Source organism: Herpailurus yagouaroundi, unplaced genomic scaffold (assembly GCF_014898765.1).
Source record: "Herpailurus yagouaroundi ecotype Mexico unplaced genomic scaffold, PumYag 142, whole genome shotgun sequence".
Classification (NCBI taxonomy): domain Eukaryota; kingdom Metazoa; phylum Chordata; class Mammalia; order Carnivora; family Felidae; genus Herpailurus; species Herpailurus yagouaroundi.
Genome location: NW_024412397.1, coordinates 41,638,588 through 41,664,144, shown reverse-complemented (window position 1 = coordinate 41,664,144; position 25,557 = coordinate 41,638,588). Strand labels below are relative to the sequence as shown.

Below are 25,557 nucleotides of genomic sequence, written 5' to 3'. Positions count from 1 at the left end.
TTATCCCATTCTAGAGGTGAAAGAGAGCTACCCTAGGTCAGCTAGCACTAACTCCCTGGATCCAATGCGCAGTCTAACAGTCTATCCCTCCCCACACTAAAGTTTGACGTAACTCTAAACAAATTCTTGGCCACTCAGTAAATAACAGTTGTTATTATAAATGCCTTTTTAAAAACTAGTCACCCATATTCTCAAAACATATTTATTGTGTACCTATTATATTCAATAGTAACCTTAATGATATAATTATATACATTTAATTAACAAATAGGGTATATGGGTATTAAATTACTTTATTCCGTATGCTATTTTATTAATTTAATAATCTGATTTTCTTTCAGCAAAGTATTTCTAGTTTTTATCTATTCCAAAGTATTTAGGCCATATTAATGCTTTAAAAATCATATAACTAAAATTATCAGGGTGCCTGGGTGTCTCAGTCAGTTAAGTGTCCGACTCTTGATTTCTGCCCAGGTCAGGATCTCACCATTGTGGGATAGAGCTAGAACCTGCTTAGGATTCTTTCTCTCCCTCTCGCTCTGCCCCTTCCCCCCTCGCACACAATCATGTACACAGTCTTTCTCTCTCTCAAAATGAAATAATAAAATAAAAAAGAATAAAATAAAATAAAATACAATCATCAAAATAACCAGGAAACCAGAGGAAGGAAAAGAAAAAGTATAGGAATTCTCAAGGTAAGTAGTGCTTTCTCCACATTTGCCTTTCCAATCAAAGCCACCAAAAAAGACAACTTAGTTGATTTATATTGTCAGAAAACTACTGAAATATTTATTAAATACTCAAAATAGTTATATTGAAGCAACTAAAACAACTAAGTAACTAATATGCATATTAATTATCTGAAATAAAGCACTATTCTAAGTAATATAAGGCTATGATTATATTTCTAAATATTTAAGAAACATTACAATATTCAGAAGTGGTTTTTACTAACTACCTCATATTCCTAAAAGCACAAATACTATCAGATTTCACAAAATTCCCTAAAATTAGAGAACATTCTTGGTGGCCTGACTTTCAATAAGAGAATGAGAAAGAGTGAAGGTTTGAGTGAATAACTTCTAAAGGCTCTGATTCAGTGAAAAGATTGAACAAATAAGAAACAACTGTCTGAAATGTTCATTTTCCATTGTTTTTAGTTTGTACTTCCTTTGCTTCCCAGGAAAACAGAAATTATGCCTTAATGTCTATTAGAAGAATCATTCTCTATGAGGCTAGTGCAAACATGATTCATATTTTCTGGATGACTCTTTCCAGTTTTCCTGTAAAGGGAAGTGTGCCTGGCCCAACCCTCCCCTCACATGTGGCTGAGTCGTCTTAATGAGCTGAGAAATTAGGGCAATTATGACAGTAATTGGGTCCTCTCTCCCAAGTAACTAATGATAGTGTTTCAGAAAAAGAAGCAAAACTGTAAAATCATTTTGAGGCCTATTATAACCATATGTAACAGTCCCTTTTCACAACAATTTGCATACCCTTTCAAATAAGGATTTCAGTGAAATTTTTAGAATGGAAGCATCCTGGCATCCTATGTCTGATATGGTTACTTCTTTGGTTCAGAGTTCAACCTGCCTCTTTATTATAACTTTCCAAAATCAACAATACAATAAATCTACATTGTTTCAGGAGTAACCTCAGCCTCTACCGGGAAGAAATCTAAATTGACTATCCTATAACTTTCTTTCCACCACCAGTTTTTCTATTTATTTATGCCAAGTTTGGTTAAAATCTAGTGTAGTGATGATCTACACACTTCGGAGTCAGGCTGCAGAGGCTCACATCCTGACTCTGCCAGGGCTGTTGGGGGAGGTGAGTACGCATTGTCTCCTGTCTCCATTTCTTCATCCATAAGATAGACTAAGAATAGTGTCTCCATCAGATGGCTACTCTAAGAATTAAGTGAGATGATAAAGATCTATAAATAGCAACTGACACAAAATCCATAATAAACCTTAACTACTAATATTACTCTAGTTCTTTTTCTTCTTACTTATTTTCCACAATATTTTCCCTACCAGATTCTTTTCACATAAGATAATCAGCGGGTCAGCAAATACTTGTTAAATATCTGCTGAGGGAAAGGTATTATAACAATTGTGAGAAAAAAATAAACATAGGAGCATTGGAAAGTTTACAATTCTCTTGGCTTAACATCATAATGCACCCAAAACAATAAGAAATAGGAAATCATGGCAAATCCTTATGGATTAAACTGCATGGTACAAAATACGTGTTGAAAAAACTCAGAAACAAGACATCAGTAAGGACAGTTTCATGGAGATTGTTGGAACTTGAATTGATCTTAAAGGATTAGTAATATTAAACTGGGTAAAGGGGAGATGTCACTTTACACCAGTGAGAATAGTTAAAATTAAAGTGACAAGAAATAAAAAGTTTTGGCAAGGATGTGGGGAACAAGACCTTTGTACACTATTGTTGGGAATTGAAATTGGTACAGCCTCTATGGAAAACAGTATGGAGGTTCCTCAAAAAATTAAAAATAGAATTATCATGTGATCCAATAACTCCACTATTAGGTATTTACCAAAAGAAAACAAAAACACTAAGTCACAAAGATATATGCATCCCTATGTTTATTTCCACATCATTTCTAACAGCCGTAATATGGAAGCAACCTAAGTGTCCATCAATAGACGAATGGAGAAGGAAGATGTAGTGGAATACCATGCAGCCATAAAAACACGAGATCATGTCATCTGAGACAACATGGATGGACCTAGAGAGTATTATGTTCAGTGAAACAAGTCAGACTGAGAAAGCCCAATACCATATGATTCCACTCATAAGCAGAATCAAAAAGAGAAAAGAATAAACAAAAAAAAAGCAGAATCGGAGCTGTCAATACAGAGAACAAACTGATAATTGCCAGAGAGGAGAGTGGTGGGGGTTGAGCAAAATGAATGAAGGGAAGTGGGAGATACAGGCTTCCAGGTATGGAATGAATAAGTCACAGGAATAAAAGGCACAGCATAAGGAATAGTCAGTGATGTTGTAAAAGCAATGTTAACAGTACAGATGGTAGCTACACTTGCGGTGAACACAGCATAATGTATAAACTTGTCAAATCGCTAAGTCGCACACCTGAAACTAATATAACATTGCACATCAACTATACTCGCATTTTTAAAAAATGCATTCCAGGTAGAAAATAAGATAGAACAAAACACAAATGAGGTTTTCATATGTTCTTGAAAATGTAAAGACCCTAGCCTGCCTGATGTCATTCTCTCCTCATCTGATTTTTTCATATCAGTACAAAAATTAAGTTCAACATTTAAGTTGAAGTAACAGGGCAGAGATAAGCAAATCTGTGTCCCACAGTAAAGAGTCCTTGTGATGGGAATAGCGTATCCCCATCTTTTACAAAGTATATCCCCGTCTTTTGTATCCCCATCCACTCTCTAAACCTTACTAGTTCTAGCCCATCCTCTCCACCCATGTACAACTGAGAAAATGCCTTACCCTGTAAGTGCAGCCAGCTAATAGTTTATCACAATGATGCTTGCCACTGTTTGCCAAAGCAGTATCTCCCCCAGTTCCTGGAAAGTACAGAACAGCCAGGTAAGCAATGTCAGGTTGCTACAACTGGCTGTTTGTCAGAGTTCTGCACAGTTCCATAGGTTCTTCTGTATTTCCTTAAAATTGTGTAGTCAGATTAAAAAACTGGAAGAACTTGTTTCTATCTCGGGTATTTTCTTTTTCCTGGGAGCACTTTACCCTTTAAATACTGCTTCCCCAAATCTACTTCTTTTGAAACAAAAACAGATCACAACATGAATAAGATTATCTTATGCAATTACTTATTTGAAGAATTCACATTTAATTTGACTTTATTTAAATGTCTACAGGTGCTCCTATTGGTTCACGGAGAATTGCGAATAGAGGTAAAGTATGAAAAAGTTTTTTGTAGTTAAAATAAAATAATAGTTTAGTTTAAAAAATGAAAGTTGTACTTGAGAAAAATAAGTATTTATTTACTTTTTAAAACTGTTAAATAATTTAATTGTGAAAATAAAATTGAAACTAACCCAATTTTAAATACCAACAAGGTATAAATGTCATTATTGTAGTTTTATCTCATGCATGCTTTCTTATTTTAAACAAACCAACAGAGTTTTATTAAACAAGTCCTAGGTGCCCAGAGCAGTGAGATATTATGGAATATTTAAAGGAAAGATAAAAAATGATTAAATGTTAATATCAAAAATCATATGGTTCTGTAATTGTTTTAGTTATTAAATGTTTCTTCTTTGCTTGACAAAATGTGAGGTCAGGCAAATTAGACATTTGACAGTCCAAGATACCATGAAACATAGGGGACTCCTCAACTTAGGTGTTAATAATTAATACTCAAAGCAAAACTTTCCAACAATGTGCATAATAAAATGGTATGCCTTTTCATGTAAGACAAAAGGTCAACATGAAGAAGATGAGACTGCGTTACAAGGCAAAAGGAGATATAAACGTGAATGGGTGAAATTTGCCAAACCCTGCAGAGAAAGAGAAGACAACTCGAAAAGAAACCCAATTGCCAAAGTAAGTCATATCAGCAGGGGGCGAAGTGAGTTTTTAGAATACATGTAATAGATATAAATTAAAATGAGATGGCAACCGCATTTATCAAAATGCAGATTGAGGAGTCTACAGAAAAAATAACCTGGTATCTTCAGCCAAAAAAATACAATAACAATAATATAGAGAAAGTTGAAGGAAGTATGGCTTCTAGAGTAATAAAAAATAACTAAGAAACATGTGGACCAATTTCAGTGAATAAGCCTTATTTAGATCTGGACTGTATCAAATGGCAAAAGAATATATGGATAAGACAATGAGAAAAATTCTTGGGAGTTCATGTATTCATAATTACCAAAACTGGGTGATGAGAAGTATCAGGTTCGTTATATATTTGAAACTTTCCATTTTAAAAAGATTAAAAATTATAATAAAAAATAATAATAGTAAGCAATTTAATACCTATTTTTAACACTGTATAATCCCTTTCCTCTTTTTCTATCCAGCTCCTCCTATTTAAACTAAAATAAATGTCTTTGTTTTAATATTATCTATTAAGAAAGGGAACATTCAGAAGTAGTCTTGTCAATATTAAGTATCCATGACTTCCAGCCTTTTAACATCGCCCTGGTGGCCACAGCCTGAACAAACATTGTAAAGCCAAAATGATTAACATATATTGGTCCGTGCTGGTCAACAGAAGCAACAATTTGAATTATTTCACATTTCCAGTATTTATCAAGGCAAAAAGTAACCATCGCAGTGTCAGAAAGAGTGAATAAAATAAACAGATGACTTTAGACTATGATGGTGGAGAAAAGGGGAAGGCAAAGGTCTGGTGAATGATCACATTAACATTTTTGGGTATTTTGGGCTACAGATTACTTCAGATTTCCAAGCAACCCAGAAAATAACCTACCGAATTTCTGGAATGGGAATTGATCAACCCCCTTTTGGAATCTTTGTTGTTGACAAAAACACTGGAGAAATTAACATAACGGCCATAGTTGATCGCGAGGAAACTCCAAGCTTCCAGGTAAGTTTGTGTCCTCAATATTAGGCACCCTCACATTTGTGCCTGGTGGCTTTAGAATGTAATACTCTTCTACTGGTTAATTTAGAAGAGAGATCAGCACATGAATCAATTCACCAACAAATAACAATGTTAGGCCCTCTATGAAGAGCCTCCATTTATGGTTGTGCCCCTGAAGGAATATGCCAGGAGGGTGCGTGAGTAGGCACTGAAATCCAACATGCATCCTGCAAAGTAGTTCACCTTGCCATGGGACAGGACCAGAGTGGAAGAAGGGGCAGCTTGCCTAACTGGCCTGCCCAAGGTGGCCACCTTTTCTTACTTTGTCTACTTGTTGGGGAAATATTTTTCTTCTTTGCACAAAAGGTCTGTACATGCCAGTAGAGGCCTTATTTCTACAAGTTTTAATAGTATGCAAACTGAGTTTGTAGAGTAATGAGTCACTTTTCCCTCCTTTTTCTAGATCACCTGTCACGCTCTGAATGCCCTAGGACAAGACGTAGAGAAACCACTTATATTAACAGTTAAAATTTTAGATGTCAATGACAATCCTCCAGTATTTTCACAAAGTACATTCATGGGTGAAATTGAAGAAAACAGTGCTTCAAGTAAGTCTTTTTATAATATATACCACTTCTAATCTTTTTTATTTTAAAAAACAAGGATCACTATAGTATATCACTTTTAGAAGCTAATTTATTGTCTTAGTTTCACCAGTAGTTGTGCAGAAAAATTCATCAAAATAACCTGGGTCTTCCTTTGTAATATTTTGCACTTTATCTACTGCCATTGTATTTCTAGGTTGTAGTCCTGTTATCAAGTCAATAGTATCTTATTCTATATATTTAAGTCACATGAGTACTTGGCAGTAGTCATAAAGCTAAAAGGGTGGTTTTCGGTAGCCTGGCTGCATCACCTGGACTTTTTTAGATTATAAAGGACAGAGACACACAATTACTTGGATAATTTGAGAAAAGGAAAGAATGATAATGCCATCCATGAAGGGAAGAAATAAAGACAGAAAATAGTCTCAACTCCAACACAGCCAAGGCGTAAGGCCAATGAGAGGATTTTTACAGAAGGCAGCACAGTTCTACCTGATTGAGACAGTAAGAGATCTCGAAAAAGACATGTAATTCGTTTTTGAGTATATCAATAGACAAGATTTTTAAAAACAAAGGTCAATTTGAAATGATGTTGAATATTTAATGTGAACAGAATGTCAGTCTTTAAATATGCTTTAGTGAACTACTTCTGTATTCCTAGACTCGCTGGTGATGGTACTAAATGCCACAGACGCAGATGAGCCAAACCACCTGAACTCTAAAATTGCCTTCAAAATTGTCTCTCAGGAACCTGCAGGCACACCCATGTTCCTCCTAAGCAGACACACTGGCGAAGTCCGTACTTTAACCAATTCTCTTGATCGAGAGGTAAAGCAAGGCACTTGGGATTATTCAATAATAAAGGATTTGATTGTAAGAAAGCCAAGAGAGGTGACCCCATTTTATCTAAGGAGAAAGAAAAAGAAGTTCTCCATACTCAACTAGGCAATCTAGGGAAACTGTTTGCATTCCAGCGTGATTCTAGCAGGGTGAGATGTGTTCCTAAGACCTGTAGAATCAATTGCACCCTAAATAAACAAGTATCAGCATTCCAGTGAGAGGTGAAGTGGAGAGTAAAAGAAGGCATCAAAGCATCCAGGGACAAAAACTGAACTGTGACTTATTCCTTATATGGTGCAGGAAAATGAAATTTCTCAGATGAAGGAAGAAATTTCTTTCTGGTATAAAGCTTTCTCTGATGTTACACTTTTACTACTGAACAGTTTTAATTTTGCCCCCGCTTCCAGAACACTAAGGAATCCCCTTCTTCTCTTCCCCATCGTCATAGCACCATAACTACCATCACCACCACCACCACCACCATATTTATCACCACACAATACCCTGTCAGACTTTCTATTACTTTTATGCAAATGATTCTCTGAATAGACCATTAGGAAAGCTCTATAAGTGAACTTCCCTCAAATAAGCATCCCACCATCTTCAATGCCCAATCTTGCTCCAACTGTGTACTTTCTTGCCCTAAGAAGCTCACAAAAATGAAAACCTGTTTTAGCCCCATAAAAATTTACCCAACCATCCAGAGCCCCACATGCCTCCTCTATGATGGACAATGAACAGCTCATGTGATCCTTCTCGAGAATAAACTATGAACTTGAATATTTTCACCCCCATAGGAAGCAGGTAGGTGTTATTTGTATTCTTGGTGCTGGAGATTAATTATGTTTTTTTTATTTTTCTCCAAATTTAGCAAGTTAGCAGCTATCATCTTGTTGTGAGTGGTGCAGACAAAGACGGAGAAGGACTTTCAACTCAATGTGAATGTAGTATTAAAGTAAAAGATGTCAATGATAATTTCCCAATGTTCAGAGAATCTCAGGTACACCTTGCCTCTTGAAGAATAATTTATGATTTTTTCTTAATTTTATACTACAATACTACCAACCCATTGTATTTATACAATATATTGCCATTCTAATTCAGTATTTGCCTGCTTGCTGGCTTCTATTTACGTTGTCTGCATTTTTCTTAAAAAAGAAGCTTTTGTAAAATATAAGAATTTAGTAACAAGCAAGGGGCAATACATAATTTCAGAATTAATGATATATGCTATTCAGAATAAATATACTCTCTTTAGATAAAAGCTGACAATAACTCAAAATTCTGCTTCTCTCCTTTTTAGTATTCAGTACAGATTGAGGAAAATACTTTAAGTTCTGAGTTGATTAGATTTCAAGTTACAGATTGGGATGAAGAATTCACAGATAATTGGCTTGCAGTGTATTTCTTTACCTCTGGAAATGAAGGGAATTGGTTTGAAATACAAACTGATCCCAGAACCAATGAAGGTATCCTGAAGGTGGTTAAGGTAAGTTCTATTTCTCTTCAGTGGTAAAACTATTCCATATTAGCCCAAACTCTATCAGTTCTACAAATAAACTTTATTCACTTATTAATAATAAACCTCTTCTTTACAGAAAACGAAGAAAACACATAAAAGTAGATAGAATTTTTTAAAGACACAAACATAGCCCCAATACCTAAGGAAAGCTTTCTTTTTACTGTATTTTTTAAGTTTATTTATTTTGAGAGAGAAAAAGAGAGAGAGAGAATGGAAAAGGGAGGAGAGAGAGAGAGAGACAGAGAGAGAGAGATAGGAGAAGGAGGAGAGAGAGAGAATCCCAAGTAGGCTCCATGCTGTCAGTGCAGAGCCGACATGGGGCTTGAACTCACAAACCATGAGATTATGACCTGAGCCGAAACCAAGAGTCAGAAGCTTAACCAACTGAGTCACCCAGGTGCCTCAGGACAGCTTTTTTTAAACATGTTGATTTATTTCTTTCCAAGCTATCATAGTTTCTATAGTAAGCACACACTAATATACATATATTCATAGGTGTGCCTGCTTTAAGCACCAGAATGTAAAACACATTTATTGACTTAATCCATTTACTCTCTACAATTAAAGTTAGGAAAAGATAAGAATACATGGTATTGTGGCTTGTGAATTTATCAATTTGTGTTAAGTGGATTAGTTACAGTCATAAGAGGGGGAAAATAACAACTTTTTGGAAAATGGGACTGTATAATTAAATCTGCAAGATAAAAAATAATAATGGAGTAAACCTTCCATTTAACATGCTTAGCTATAACAGACACTCCCCCTGCCCCACACACAGAATCCAATCTGGAATAACGTAAGCGTAAGGGTATTTCTGCCTGGACACTATATAGACTAGAAAAAATAACCACTATTTGAAGACCTTCTTTGGCACAGGACACCAGACTATCTGGGACCTTCCTTCTTTCTTTATTTCCTTGAGTCCAGTAGAGTGTCAGACCCATAATATGCCCTTAACAAGGGCATAACATTGCGGGAATGCCTGATTTCTGGAAGCTGTGGAAGCAGCTCCTATTACTCTGCTTTTCAGAGAGAGGGCTGAGGCCATCCTCACTTGCAAGGGTGTATTATAAACCCCCAGCAATCCCTTAAATGAGGTAGTCTCTCTCCTGTATCAGTGTCGTCTAGTTTCCACACTAGAAACCTGGGCCATATCTTTCCTCACAACAAACAGCCAGTCCTCCAATTCTGCCCTGGAAATTGTCCTTAAAGTCTGGCCCTGGTCTTCCTTCTGCTGGCCTGTGCTCTACCTGGCCTTGCCTCCTTACCCCTAGATGTCTATAATCCCTCCTGATTGATGTCCTTTATGCCTCCTTCATCCTCCTCCTGCCACCGGTCTACTAACATGCTTTTCTTAAAACCAATTTGGATCATTCTGTTCTTTAAAATAGTTCCTTGTTCTCCATTGGCTGTGAAAGTGGTCCTCAATTCTTTTTTTTTTTTTTAAGTTTATTTATTTTGAGAGAGAGAGCGAGTGAACATGCTGTGCATGAGTGAGAGAGGCGCAGAGAGAGACAGGGAGAGAGAGAATCCCAACCAGGCTCTGCATTCAGTGCAGAGCCCAATGTGGGGCTTAACCCCACAACTGTGAGATCATGATCTATACTGAAATCAAGAGTCAGTCGCTTGGGGCGCCTGGGTGGCGCAGTCGGTTAAGCGTCCGACTTCAGCCAGGTCACGATCTCGCGGTCCGTGAGTTCGAGCCCCGCGTCAGGCTCTGGGCTGATGGCTCAGAGCCTGGAGCCTGTTTCCGATTCTGTGTCTCCCTCTCTCTCTGCCCCTCCCCCGTCCATGCTCTGTCTCTCTCTATCCCAAAAATAAATAAACGTTGAAAAAAAAAATTAAAAAAAAAAAAAAAAGAGTCAGTCGCTTAACCAACTGAGCCACCCAGGTGCCCCAACCCTCAACTCTTATTGCTCACTTGAATCACCTGCAACTCTTCTTCAGCCATGGCAATGTAGGAACTATGGGTTCCGTTAGTCTGTGGGGAAGCCCAGGCAAAGGAGGGTCTTAAACACTCCTCAGAGAACTCTAATCGCAGCCGGGATTGATGACCAGCTGCTGGCCTTCAAGATGACCTTCAGCCTCCTCAGAGTTGTATATAAGGCCTCTCACCACCTGCAGCCAGCTCCCTGTCACTTTCTGTAACTCTGGGCATTTGAAAACGCTTCACCTCTGCCTGAAAAAATCCTCCTCATCCTTCAGCACTCAGCTCACTTGAAACATCTCAGGATTCCTAACTGTCCCAAGTAGAAGTATTCACTCACTTTTGCGCATAGATTCTATAATTTCTCTTGTTATTTTCCCCCTTGTATTATAATTACCTGTTTATACATTCTCCTCCACTCCCTTGGGGAATGCTTGAGCTCACAAAACTACTCATTACAGACTTAAAACTCAAATCCAGAACTCTGCCCTTAATTATTTTCAGTAATATACAAATGTATCCCCAATGAACATTTCCTTATCTCATCACACTCAAAAAAATGTATCAGTGAATGGAAGAAGCTTTCCTGGGATTCCTCAGTCCTCGATTTGGGCCACATCAATAAGACGGTCAAACAAATAGTTATCATGCAAGACCATCTGAAAATGGTTCTACAAAGAGTTGGTGGGCCACCCACCCACTGCTTTTCAGATGCATATTGGCCAACCAAGTTTATTATGATGGTCCGCCTTTGCCACCTAGGAATTTTTAAATCAGGAAAGACGCTATTGCACACGAATCCAGTAGCTATTCTCTGAATGGCTATAACTGCCATTTTTAGGAATGCGTTTGGGGACAAAATTTGTGAAGTCCTCACAACAATCTGATGAGGTAAGATTTGGGGGTTTTTTCAGAAGTGACAATTTGAGAATCAGAGAAATTAAATATTCTGCTATGAGTCACACAGCTATTAGGCCACAGAACCAGGATTCAAACCATGCTACTATAGCAAATTTGGGATTCTTTCCATCGCACCACAGAGCCTAAAGGAGCTATAATGATGTTTTAGTAGTCTACAAAGAGGTACCCTGTTTTGTATCAGTTAAGAAGCTGAAGTCTTATAAGTTAAAAATTTTAATGATTTCTCTATCTCAACATTACAATGATTTCTGAAATTGTCTTGCTATGGAGAAATAAAAACAGCCACTCATAGCATGTAACATAAAGTTCTCTTTTCCTCTTCTGGTTTCGCCAGATTGTATTTCTGTGATACATCTTCCCTTCTATTTTTTACTCCAGGCTCTAGATTATGAGCAACTACAAAATGTGCAACTTGGTATTGCTGTCAAAAACAAAGCTGAATTTCACCAATCGGTAATCTCTCAGTATCGAGTCCAGTCAACCCCAGTCATGATTAAAGTGGTGAATGTGAAAGAAGGAATTACGTTCCATCCCGCTTCCAAGACATTTACTGTGCAGAAAGGCATAAGTACTAACAAATTGGTCAATTATGTCCTGGGAACATATCAAGCCATGGATGAAGACACCAGAAAAGCTGCCTCATACGTCAAGTAAGATTGTTTTTACATTAGTCCTTGATGTCGTTTTCATTTACAAGCTACTACAAAATAACACCCCAACATTATATGCCAAGAATACAGAGATACAAAGTGCCAACTCAAACAACTGCATAACTCAAGAAGAGACATGTTGCCAAATCACGGAACATACTATGCTAGGAGTAAAGATAACATGAGCGTAAGTTAAAGTGGAAACTGAGAGAATGTCTTAGCCTGTCGAGAGAAATCGGGAAAAAATTTCACAGAAACTTTCAGTTGAGTCTTTAAAAAGAGTAGAAGTTCACCAGAAGACCTTGGTACACAGCACCTACAAAACATACATGACCCAATATAAGAACACCATGCAGAGTAGTTAGTGTAAGAGCAAGGACACAATTATTTTATTGCACAGGGTAGAAAACTGAAAAACCAGGCTAATACTTAAGGATTATGAAATACTGCTTGTCCATGCTAATATGCTGATTTTCTGCTGCCATTTCTAAAAGTATCTTTCAATGTCTTAAATTAAATATAAATATATTAAATATAAAATGAGTCATTTTCATTAAATAGGTAAACATTCCATACTTGAAAGAAAACTATTATCTTTTCTATCATAAAACAGGTACATCATGGGACGTAATGATGGTGGTTTGCTATTCATTGATCCAAAAACTGCTCAAATCAAATTTGTCAAAAACATCGATCGGGATTCTACTTTCATAGTTAACAAGACAATCACAGCTGAGGTTCTGGCCATAGATGGTAAGAATAATATTTCAAAATGGGGCATCTGGCTCCATAGAGCATGTGATTCTTGACCTTGGGATTGTGAGTTCGAACCCCACATTGGGTGTCGAGATTACTTAAAAAATAAAAATTAAAAAATATATATTTCAATCACTTTTAGAGAAATGTTACTCCAATTGGCATTTCTTTATGAATAGATGATTATGATTACTTAACATATTAGCTCACCACTAAATACAGTTAATTATCTTCGGGGCCTTGGGTCTCAAATCTGAGGCAGTTGAACCCAAAAAACTGAGCATTCCACCTTCTCAATAGAGTTTGTAGTACCAGTGAATTCTGTGTTCAGTCCCTGTGGTTTGCTGTGTTGAGGCAGAATCTTTAGGCCTCCAGGAATTTCTGGTTTTTAGAGGATGGATAAAGACTGATACATAATGCCTGTCAGGAAAGCTCAGCTTGAATGTGAGATGCCTTTTTGAGTTACTTATAAAGGAAGCTACTGACAGAGACCTCATGTGACTATAGCACTGAACAATAAAATCTTCTGGGATGTCTTAAAAATAGTATTCATTGAGTGTTTGTCTTCCATCAAGTATAAAGAAATTGATGCCCAGGCAATAAGCAAACACAGGAAAATAAAACAAGAATAAACACCAAAAATCATATCACCTGGAAAAACAGCAAAAAGCTACACAGGAAACAACAGAAATTATTCATATAATCCCACCACTGGGAAATTTGAGATTGTCAACATTGAAAGTTTTTTCTTCAATTAACTTCTATATCTTGGATGATAAAAATAAATCATTGTTTATTTCAAATACTTTGGCTCAAGGTTTAGAAGCAAAAATCTTTCACCTAGTGCCAGGTCCATGCACTGGCATGGAGAAATTGAAGAAAACTATTGTTTTTATGTTGATTTTATTGGTAATCAGTGAATGCATCACCTCAGAGGTCTTGGTTTCAAGCATGTTAACTTAATAGCCAATGCTACCAATTACAGTCACCAGCTAAGTTGACAAATTTAAATTTGCTTTTTACAAGATGTGGAAATTAAATGACATCTGTTTACTTGTAAGAATAACAAACATAATTTCTCATGAGAGGACATACTAAGGTGGCTGCATGCAAGAGACATTTGAAAGGTTTTCTCGGGGCTCCTGGGTCACTCGGTTAAGCATCCGACTTTGGCTCAGGTCATGATCTCACGGTTCATGAGTTTAAGTCCCGCATCAGGTTCTGTGCTGATGGCTCAGAGCCTGAACCCTGCTTTCGGATTCTGTGTCTCCCTCTCTCTCTCTGCCCTTCCCCACTTGCACTCTGTCTGTCTCTCTCTCTCTCTTCAAAAATAAATAAACATTAAAAAAAAGTAAAAGATTTTCTTGGGTACATCTTATTCTGTATATTTCTTTAACTCTAAAATGTTATTCTTACAGAAAACACAGGTAAAACTTCTACAGGCACCGTATATGTTGAAGTACCCAGTTTTAATGAAAACTGTCCAACAATCGTCCTTGAAAAGACAACAATTTGTAGTTCACGGCCTTCTGTGGTTGTCTCAGCTAGAGCACTAGACAATAAATATACTGGCCCCTACACATTCTCCCTGGAGGAGCAGCCTCTAAAATTGCCAGTTGTATGGAGTATCACAACACTCAATGGTGAGTAATGGGAAACTTGCTTCCATAAATGAAAGTTGCTGCTGCTTTCTATTTCCAGATGGATAAAAGAGCTCATTTGGGAGCAAGTCTTTTCCAAGAATAATTGAAAAAATTATTTGCAATGAAGATGTGGTCCTAGTCTCATGAATTTCTTCTCTCTTCAGAAGAGAAAAGGAATGATACGATACAATGTTAGCGCCATTTATCATTTTCTGTTTTTCGGGTGCAGTCTGTTTTACATTTTCATGCTTTTCATGTTTTATTTCTACCTCCACAGCACACCATAAAAAGAAGAGAGTCGGGCATCTATTTTATTGCAGAGCTGTTTAAATTTCTAAATATATAAACTTTTCCTAACAGGGCAGATTGTGAACAGTCATGAAGCACTAGACGAGTTGCCTGTTGAAGGCTCATTGGCGGTGCTACTTAGTCTGTCACTGGTCAGGAATTTTGAGAGCATGGTGGACTGAAATTCCCATTAGCCCATTAGCCAGTGAGAAAGAGTTAATCCATCCTTCCGTTTCTCCTAACTTTTATCATGCTAAACTTACATTACCTATATTTTCTAGCAGTCTCGTAGAAATAGCCATTGGACTTATTAAGTATCTTCTCATGTTTCCCCAGCTCTTTTCTGAACCAGTCTTGCCCCCTTCGATGAATGTGCTCTATCGCGCCCTATCCATAAGTATCAGCAATTGGGATCTTGTTCTCCACGGCCTTCTTTCCGAGGGCCTTACTGATCTTGGTAGAAGTCTCGAGCTCCAAATCACGCATGTAGCATTTGGGTCCAAACGGGTTTACTGGCACATGGCACGTGGCCAATAAAAAGGCCGCACACAAAACATCAGAGATAGAGGAGAGCCAGCACTAGGCACACCTGCTTGGGTGAGGCTGCACCAGGCAACAGTGTGGACTGGGTGGCTCGGGCACAGTACCAAAGGGCAGGGTAGGATCGAGAGTGATCCAGTTGACACAACTCTGCAGCTTGCAAGAGCTGCTGCTGGAGCCCACTTAGAAAGGGACAACACAGCAATGGAGAATGGAGAGTGATCAATATTCACGAGACAGACAAGCAACAGGCCGTCACTTCAGAGAATCCCATACAACAACCAGCATTTGGGCACAGGGGGTGCAAACTATCAGGAACAGCTGGCGTAGTGGAAGCCAAAGCAGAAACTCAGTCTTAATAAGTCAGGCATAAAAACACGAACTCAGGGGGAAGGCATACGTTCCGAGGGCCACACACCAGAGTCCAGGGAGTTGGTGCAGACATACAGGAGAGTGGTTACGTCACAGGAGGGGGGGCTTCGTGTCAACACGATACCGGCCTCCCATCATCTTTCAAGGGAAATATCAGGGTAGGACTGGGTCTTCATGAGTGACAATAACAGAGGCAGAAAGAAGGACAAGGAGGAAGTGCAGCCTGCTTTACCCAACTGAACCCCTTCTCACTAATAACTGCTCAAATCTCACCTTACTATCAGTCTCACTATTTGTGACCATGATGTTTAAGGCACCCCTGGTTCTGTTAGCAAAAATAGGCAGTTTGAAGGGCAAAAGACACCTTGTCCTGCTGTTGATTTGTATGATGTTTGTCTGCAGCTACTTCCGCCCTCCTTAATGCCCAGCAGCAGGTGTCTCCTGGAACGTACACCATCTCGCTCACAGTTACCGACAGTCAGGACAGACAGTGTGAGACACCAGAGAGCCTGACTCTACAAGTCTGTCAGTGTGACAACAGGGACACCTGTGGAAATTCTAACGGGCACAAAGACCCTGAACGCATAGGTGGAGGCTCATCATGGAGGCTGGGACCTGCAGCCATCGGCCTGATCTTCCTTGGTCTTCTGCTGTTGCTATGTGAGTATGCCAAAGTTAAATTCCGTTTTGGATGCGGAATCAGTCTCTGCGGAGGCATGCTGCACAGGATGCCACCTTTGCAATGTAGAGCCATTCCTTAACTGCGTTCTAGGCAAAGATAGAGGAAAGTGGCATTTTCAGGAAGAATCTGAGATGTTTAAAGTTAGCATGTCATTTGCCAACAATCTATATTCATAATACAACAAAGCATGTCATACATGTTAGACATTTAGAAAACAGTGCAAGAGAATCAACAAGAAAAAATTAAAGCATAAACTTTCTACACACTGCCAGTAATGTTCATAATCAAAATAACGCCTTTATCCACAATGCACTACTTTCTAAAATGTCTTCTCCATATTAAAATCTCATGAGATTTTAAAATAGAAGGAGAACCCTGGCCAAATAAATCTAAGGAAAACCATAGAGAATATAGAGGTTTGAGCTCTATAATGAACATTAATACATCAGGGGCCCTGAAAAATTATTGCTTAATCCAGCACTTCCTGAAAATAGCTTACCCATATACACACCGTCTTAATGGCTTTTACTTAATAAGATTAAGTTTATTGAACACATGTGGGGAAACTACACGTTTTGTTTTTCAATAAAAGCAAAATTTCTTTTATTTAATGGACAGGTTTCTAAAAAGCTGCATTTAAATCAAAATCTTGTGAACCAAATAATATTTTGAATGTAATAGGTCTCTATGTAAAAGAACTTCATGGCAAACTCTTATATAAGAAAAACCTTTGAAAAATTCACAATCCCTTCCCAAATTTATTACAGAACCATAGGCTTTTAGAATAAAATGACTGTGCGTGATAATCAAGTCCACTCCAACCTCTTCCCTTAAACTTTTTAAAAATCTGTGAAATACTTTCAAACCACAAAGAAGTACAGAAAATTACATGACAGTCACGCACATAGCCATCATGCAGACTTAACAGATATTAATGTTTGCTGTATTTGTTCATGTCTCTTATTAAAAAAAAAATAGTAAGTTCTTATATTTACAACTGTGGTGTGACCTCCAGAGTCGTCCAACACACGTGGTATATTCTCCTTCCTCCTTCCTCAGAAGTGTTTCCTATTTTGCAGTTATCACGCACCATGTCATTTAACAGCTGAAATTGACGTACTTTTCAGTTTTTCAATATCATATTACTCGATTTCAAAACCAAATTTTCCAAGCGCATCTATGTGAGTCTTGACAAGCATCCAGCTGAAAAAGGGAAGCTGATTCTGGTTTTCACGTAGTTCACAGATGTGTGTGTGTCTCAGTCTATGGAAGAAACTATACCATGATAACAGCTATCGAAGAATTTACTACCAAGGGCTATTACTGGGGCTTCACAGAATAGGAGAATCATCAATTTGTGGCTCGAAAAATGAGTCAGGTATAAGTACAAAAAGGGGAAAGTGTTTCCAAAGGGCAACAGCACTGGGCAAAAGCCAGAAAATGCTTCTCCTGTTTTAGGACTCACATGTTGGGAGGCTAACAAATGGGGAAACTGTGGACAGTAAAGGAGCTGAACCTGGAGAATGCACTGGCACCAACTTGAAAGGGCTTACATACACCTGTTATGGTGTTTGTTCCTTAAGTTATGAGAAAAAAGAGCTGCTGAACGTGTCTGAATAAAAACCTAGCATGTTCATATTTGTGTTTTGGGAAGATAACACGGGCAGTGGTGTGTGTGCTAAGTTAGAAATGAAATTACAGTTAGGAGGTTATTGTAATACTTGCAAGGAGATGATCGAAGCCAGATTCAGAGCTGTGATATGAGACTGGAAAAGACAGGGTAAATGTGTGAGGCATTGTTATATTTACAATATAACAATTATATTTGTTATACGTGTAATGGAGATGTACACGTAATCTCCATTACGTGGAGAAGATTTGGAGACTGATGAATATGAAGAATGGATAAGAAACCCAGCTGAACCACTGAATTCAGTTGTCACTTAAATCACTCAATGAAACTGGAAATATTAGATGAGGCACAGATACATAGGGTGGCACTGATGAGCTTAATTTTGAAATGCTGACTTTAAGGGTGTGGATAAATCATAGAGGCAGGCCATTGTACATTTGGGATTGCGGCTCCAGATGGCAATCAGAGAAGACACACTGTGTTATATTCTCACAATCACATTTGCTTCCTGTGTTGCTACCATTTGAAAAAAAAGCCATGTTTTGATTTTTGCGCAGGACAGAACACACATTTTTCAGACCGTAGAAATGCACTCAACACTTTGGAAAACTTTTTCTGGATACATATATAAAAACCAGATATATGTTGCAGATACAGTGACAAGCAAGATCACTAAAAGATTATTCATGCCCACCTAAAAATGCTCAGCGTACAGATGTACCTTCATCACCTTAAAAACTAATTTGTCAACTCACGGGACTCAATCCCGCACACTAACAAAGTCATGAAATTGAGAATGGCAATTTAAAAAAGCCTGTAGTAGTATCATTTACATGAACATTATATTAGACTTTAAGAAAATACATCAATTATGCCCAACCTATTTTATTTATATACTTGGCCTTTTTTCATTTTGTATAGAGCTAATATACAAGACTGACCTAATTTGCATAACTGACGTAACCCATCCAAACAATACCAGCAAATCCTCATAGCACTCACTACCCTTTCTTATACTACTAACTTATTTGATCCTCACGATAAGCTATGATATAGATCAAATGCATTCTCCCATTCTCTGGATGAATCCATAGAAATGAGAAAAGATGATATAACGTATCTAGCTGGTGAGGGTTGGAGCCAAAATACAAACCCTGCAAGTCTGACTCCAGAGGCTGTGCTCTTAAACCCCTCACTAAACCACCTCTAAATGGATAGAATTCAAACATGAGGATTCAAGAAGACTTGACAGGCCAGACGTGAGGGTGGGGTCACTGACTACCTAGCTTTCCAGTACTTCTTTTCAAGAAAGAGTACATTTTTCTCTTGGTCCATTAGCATGAGAATGATGTTAATCTTTATTGCTCAGATGTGACAGATATGCACAGAAAGAATGAAAATTACCCTGACTGGAAGGCCCCTCCAAGCTAGAGATTCTTAAATCACAGTTAAGAATGCATTGGTATTAGCTCATCATTCTACTTGTGGAGGGAGTTTGCCGGTTAATTGCTGTTTACTAGGAGATCTGTAGAGTCCTGATTACAGGAACGTTACCCCGCCCACCTGCCCAAAATCCTGACCAATCAGGTGTGTATTCACCTGACGTAATATACATAGCTCAGCATATACAACTAAATGCAATAAAAATATATATCTACTACAGAAAAGGATTGAGGAATTGAACAACCACTTTTACCATTCATCAAACAGTCCCTGTTTTAAGAAAATACACATATCACAAGAATGATCTATCTCCTTTGGTTTCATAATTATATGAAATTTTAGGATGCTTACAGTTTATTTTGTAGAAACTAATTTTTCTTTCTATTAGATGTTCCATGAGTACTGAAAATATTGTATTTTCTTTGTAACTTTTCAGACAACTGTCACATCAAATTGTTTCCAAATGACTCAAATGTTGCAATATTTTGTTTTCCTTTATAACCAGTGGCCCCTCTTCTGCTGCTGATCTGTGACTGCGGGATGGGTTCTATGGGGGGAGTGGCAGGAGGATTTATCCCAGTTCCTGATGGTTCGGAAGGAACAATTCATCAGTGGGGAATCGAAGGAGCTCAACCTGAAGACAAGGTGAGGACCCAGTTTCTAAAACATTTCAGGGCACCTGTTTGGCTCAGTCGGTTGGTCCGACTATTGATTTTGGCTCAGGTCTTGATCTCATGGGATTAAACCCTGCTTGGAATTTTCCCTCGTCTCTCTCTCTGCCCCTCCCCTGCTCACAAATGCACTCTTTCTCTCTCTCTCTCTCAAAATAAATAAATAAACTTTAAAAAAATATTAAAACATTTATTTCAATCACATAGAGCAAACTCAGATTTATATTCAGATAGGAAAAACAGTAGCATGGTATAAAAATAAGACACTCCTCGATCTTTAAAGACCTCTGTGAGTCAATGTTGAAATAAATGGAACCTTTTAGGATCATAGCTCTTCAGATGTTACATCATAAAAATGGTTAGTCCTGCAATAATTTGGGCTTCTTGTAAAGTCATCTTTTGCAAACAGCCCATCTCACCCATATTGCCATGAAATTTGGTTCATTTTTAAATATATTTATTTTGGGGACATTTAAATATATTTATTTTGGTTTGCAGGAAATCACAAATATTCGTGTGCCGCCTATAACTGCCAATGGAGCCGATTTCATGGAAAATTCTGGTAAGTGAACAACAAATGGATATTTTTAAGGCAATATTGGATTAAATAAGAAATACTGAAAAATAATAAGTGCTCTAAATCATTTTCTTAATAATTTGCACATATGTACACATGCTGGGGAGATGTTACCAGTGAACAATGGGTTTCAATGAAAAGATTTACTATTAGTATATCAGTCAATTCCATGACCTAGCTCAGGTTTCAGTAAGTTCGTTAAAGTTCATTGTCCAGTGATGCCGCCATTTTTAATATCTGAAGATTTGTTATATATTTTCCAAACTTTGATAAACTGAAGTATAGCTCTCAGTCAATTACGATTTTTTTTTAATTAGGAAAGAGTTCACATGTAGAAAATGTAAAGGAAAATATAGCAAATACTGTGTACCTACCACTCAACTCTGACTATTCTTAACATTGGATAATATTTGCAGTTAAACCTCACATGTGCACATCTTCTATATTGTTGCCCTTCTTCCTTCCCCAGAACTAACAATACCCAGATTTGAGTTCAAGTAACAGTTTCATATTCAAGCATAATGGGACAAGATCGTTTATGTTGTGACATAGGCGAAATTATTTATTTCTTTGGCTTACCAAATGACCATTTTATTCATATTATCTCAATGCCACAACTAAGGCATACACTGGAGGAACAAGAACTAATGCCTAATATTAAAATTTTTTCTTAATTCCACACATAGCAACAGATTGTTTTTAAATATCTAGCCTGCAAAGTCTGCATGAGATCACCCAAAATGTCTGCCTTTATCAGCTACCCCAGATCCTCACCTGCTTCTCCCATTTTATTTACATAGCAAAAACTATATTCAGAATTCTCTTCTAGAGAAAATATAATTTTCCATGAAAGTGTAATGTAAAGGTAATAGAATAGTCATAACTCGTTAAATTTTCTTTAGGCTCCAAGACACTAAATTAGTGCCTGCTAATTTGCTTGATTATATTATGCATGTTTTCTCTTTAGTTTCCATACTACAGCAATATGACAGCTTAATTTCAATTTCTTTTTTTTCCTGAAAACAAATAAGCATTGCCTTAGAAGCTTTCCATGGCTATGTGCTGAATATTCTGTTTTTACTTTTTATTATTTCTGGCTCTTGTCACTGAAAACCTATTTCCTGTGTATATTTTTCAATTAGTATGCTTGCAGAGCTATTTCATCTGCTAAGGTCCTCTGTTACAGCCTCATCTCCTCTGTTACTCTCACATATCAGACCGTAGGATGTTCTTACCACCTCTAGTCATTTAATTGTAATTTCTCCCACTTATATACTTATTTGCTTTACTTGGCATCTGTTCAGGGATATCAAAAAACAATTTAAAAAATTACAGCATAAGATGCTACAGAATTTTCTCCCATTTTTAGAAGTTTGTATGAATACATATGCTGGAGGGACAGTGGTGGAAGGAGCTTCGGGAATGGAACTAACCACCAAGCTTGGAGCAGCTACAGGATCTGGGGCCGCTGCAGGATTCGGCACAGGCACCGGACTTGGCATTGGTTCTGCAGGACAGTCTGGAACGATGAGAACAAGGCATTCCACTGGAGGAACCAATAAGGACTATGGGGAAGGAGCAGTAAGCATGAATTTCCTGGACTCCTATTTTTCTCAGGTAATTGGGTCGAAAACTCTGTGGCTTTGTTATCTTTACATTAGGTGTCTTTTCACTTGACTATACTTCAGTTTTGCAATTCGTTTTTGTTGTTATTTTATTTACAGCTTGTGAAAATGTAAGAAAAAAATAGGGTTCTTTGCCAAAATAATACAGATGATGTAAGGTGGCTACCACTATGGGGCTACTAGTCAAAAGGAAAAATGGTATTTAGACACAAAGGGAGATCATATAACAAGTGGAACTTCATCCCCCCAGCTGGAATAACAATGGAAAGCAAAATCTTTTACATGTCAGGATCAGCAGCAACTTCTTTAGGAATACAAAGCAGCTTACTTTGTGTTTCCTATACCATAAAGTATGCCAGAACACACATGCATAGTTTTCTGAGACAGGGTTGTAGTATTTTTCACATTTTCAAAGGAGTCTTTGCCCCCAAAAGTTGAAGAACCATTGAATAAATGACCCAAAAATAAAAGTGGGAAAAAAGAATATGATCGAAGATCGGATGAAGCGTGAGGAAGCATAGAACTGAAAGGAACAAGGGTTCAGGAACAGAGAAGACTTTAAGAGGAAGGTCTTGCCTCTTGATTGGTGCATCATTAGAACAGATTTCACACACAGCTTCAGTATCAGAGCTGGTAAGTCCTGGGATGTGGCCTGTTGCTGAGAAGGCAGATCCTGACACAGTGACTGGCAGGGAGAGCTTGTTTGGGATGAGGACTCTTGGGATTTTCTGAGGTGTGGTGTGAGCCTTAGTTAGGGGTCAGGCTCCCACAAGGTTTGGGGAGTCTAGCATTAACAGAGGTACACACAGGAAACCCCACACTTGTCCTAGTGAATAACCTCCCGGCTTTGAACACATTCGTTTTGTAGGCCTAAATCCACGTTAGTACCTTCAAAACCAGAATTAAAACACGAGCCTAGGCCAGATTCAATTTTGAAAGAATGTCAACTATACCGTTCTCCAAACACCAATTTCTGTAACAAGACTGTCGATATACAAAGCGTGCCTTTACTTCTATGGATTACCTAAATCACACATTCATGATCAAACCTTGAGTTCTGCGAACTGTACTGTATTCTTCAATTGACATGCTTTTAAAATTCATTTTTTCCACTCTTCTCCACCTTTAGAAAGCATTTGCCTGTGCAGAAGAAGACGACACCCAGGAAGCAAATGACTGCTTGCTGATCTATGATAATGAAGGAATGGGTGCCCCCAGTTCTCCCGTGGGCTCTGTGGGTTGTTGCAGTTTTATTGCCGATGAGCTGGATGACAGCTTCTTGGACTCGCTTGGCCCCAAATTTAAAAAGCTTGCTGAGATTAGCCTCGGGATTGATGATGAAGCCAAACAATCTCAGCCACCTACCCAAGAAGGCCATTCTAGGATTGAACCCTGTGGCTATTCCGTAGACATCCAACAGTCAGAATCCGTTAGGGGCCAGCCTGTGCCAGGCAGTCAAGGAGCTTCCGCTTTGCCTGCTTCCGTCTCTGTTCTCCAGCCAGCCATTGCCATGCCTGACCCTTTGCAGCCTGGTAGCTATTTGGTAACAGAGACTTACTCGGCCTCTGGTTCTCTCGTGCAACCTTCCACTACAGTCTTTGAGCCGTGTCTCACACAAAATGTGATAGTGACGGAAAGAGTGATTTGTCCCATTGCCAATGTTCCTGGCAACCTACAAACTCCGGCGGAGCTATGAGGGTCACATAATACGATCAGTACAGAAGATCCTTGTTCTCGTCTGATATGACCAGAATGAACTGGAATAAACATAACAGCTGAAGATAGATAGTTGGACCAAACTATTCAAAGTAGCATAGCAAAGCTCACAGTATTGGTCTAATTGGGCACTAATTTGGTACTCTCATAAACTGATCATGATTAGTTTAAATTTTCTAGTTAATATCCCCAAACTGAACATGTTGTCACTCTTACTTCTCAAATACCATTCAGGTGGTAGTAAATCTTGATGTTTCTCAAAAAACCTTAAGATCGTATTCAGTGGGAAAATTTTCACTTAACAATTGACAGATTTTAAACTTCTATTTGGGCAGTGCCAATGAAAGGTATCTGTCGCTTTAAATAAAATGCAGTGTGTTTCAGTGGATTAGGCACTTGGTGTCAAGAGCCCCAGTTCTTGTCTCTGTCACCTTTTCTTATGTCACTAATAATGATGTAAGAGTCATAAGGTCTTTGCTAAAGCATTTCGAGCTGCTTGGAAAAAGGACGTAGGTGCAGCTGAGTTTTTGCCACCTTCTCGGTGTTGGGAGACTCTAAATGCATCTTTCGCTCAAGCTAAGGGCTATTGGCTTATGCGTTAAACTTGCTGTATGTATATTCCTCAATTCTCAAAATAAGACAGTTTTGAAATAGAAATATCATAGAACATTTAGGAAAAGTTTAGTATTGTGTAAATAATATTTTGTGTTTTTGTAAACTACTTTGAAATGATCCATCCAAAGAAAATAATTTACGTCGAGCTCCTTCCTACACCCTTCTCAGTACAAATCTTGTGTTAATAGTTCTTGAACTTTACTCTATTTTTTTTTAATGTCAGTAGGTAGATGTAGCTTACGTATGACATATAGCGATGTTTATTACGTTAACAATGTCCACAGACTTTCTGAGAATACAAAACATGTTTCTTCTCATAAGCAAAAGAGGCGTCTGACCAGAATAGCATATGGTGAAATTTTTGAATATGTATGATAAGCACCATTTCAAGTCAAAAATGGATATGGAAAGAGATTGTCAGTAACCTCTGCTAAGCCTCACTCCTTTTAAACAGCTTCAGAAATTTAATTCTCTAGCATAACAATGTTAGAATTAGAAGTTATGACTTCATGCACATGGCCATGATGGCAATGCAGTTCTTCAAATCATTTCTGGTCATTCAAGATCTTCAGCCTTTAGCCCAGAGAGAACATTCTGTCTGCTCATCAACATTTTTGACTTAGCTGAGTCTTTACAAGGTCATTGTTGAGCTCCATTATCTCTAATTGTACATAAAATACTCCTCTCTGGGTTTGTTTGTTTGTTTGTTTGCCATATTCAAAACGTATTTGTTTTTCCAGATGGAATGCAGAGTAATAAAGTGTGTTTTAACACAGAAGGATACAGTCCTGAGGCTACCTGGGTGGGTTGAGGCCTCCTAAATGTCCCTACATCTAACATTCTTCCCTCTCCCTGGCACCATGACTGACAGGAAGGTTATGTGCTAGGAAAGAAGTGTGGGCGATCTGTTCTGTCAAGACAATACTGCTGCTTCAACAACAGCT

The 25,557-nt window shown here is 38.0% G+C and overlaps 2 protein-coding genes across 3 annotated transcripts in view; one reads left to right on the top strand and one right to left on the bottom strand.

Annotated features, from left to right (window-relative positions):
• DSC1 (desmocollin 1) overlaps positions 1-25,557 on the bottom strand; it is a 351,582-nt gene that overhangs the window by 313,404 nt on the left and 12,621 nt on the right. The window lies entirely within an intron of this gene.
• DSG3 (desmoglein 3) lies at positions 1,747-24,393 on the top strand. The gene is made up of 16 exons (XM_040479163.1): positions 1,747-1,830; positions 3,891-3,926; positions 4,450-4,578; positions 5,435-5,590; positions 6,051-6,195; positions 6,854-7,020; positions 7,904-8,032; positions 8,336-8,521; positions 11,781-12,052; positions 12,666-12,805; positions 14,227-14,451; positions 16,054-16,311; positions 19,915-20,054; positions 20,579-20,642; positions 22,027-22,274; positions 23,412-24,393. Exons 1-16 carry the CDS (start codon positions 1,762-1,764, stop codon positions 23,976-23,978), a joined length of 2,931 nt encoding a protein of 976 aa, XP_040335097.1. The 5' UTR covers positions 1,747-1,761; the 3' UTR covers positions 23,979-24,393.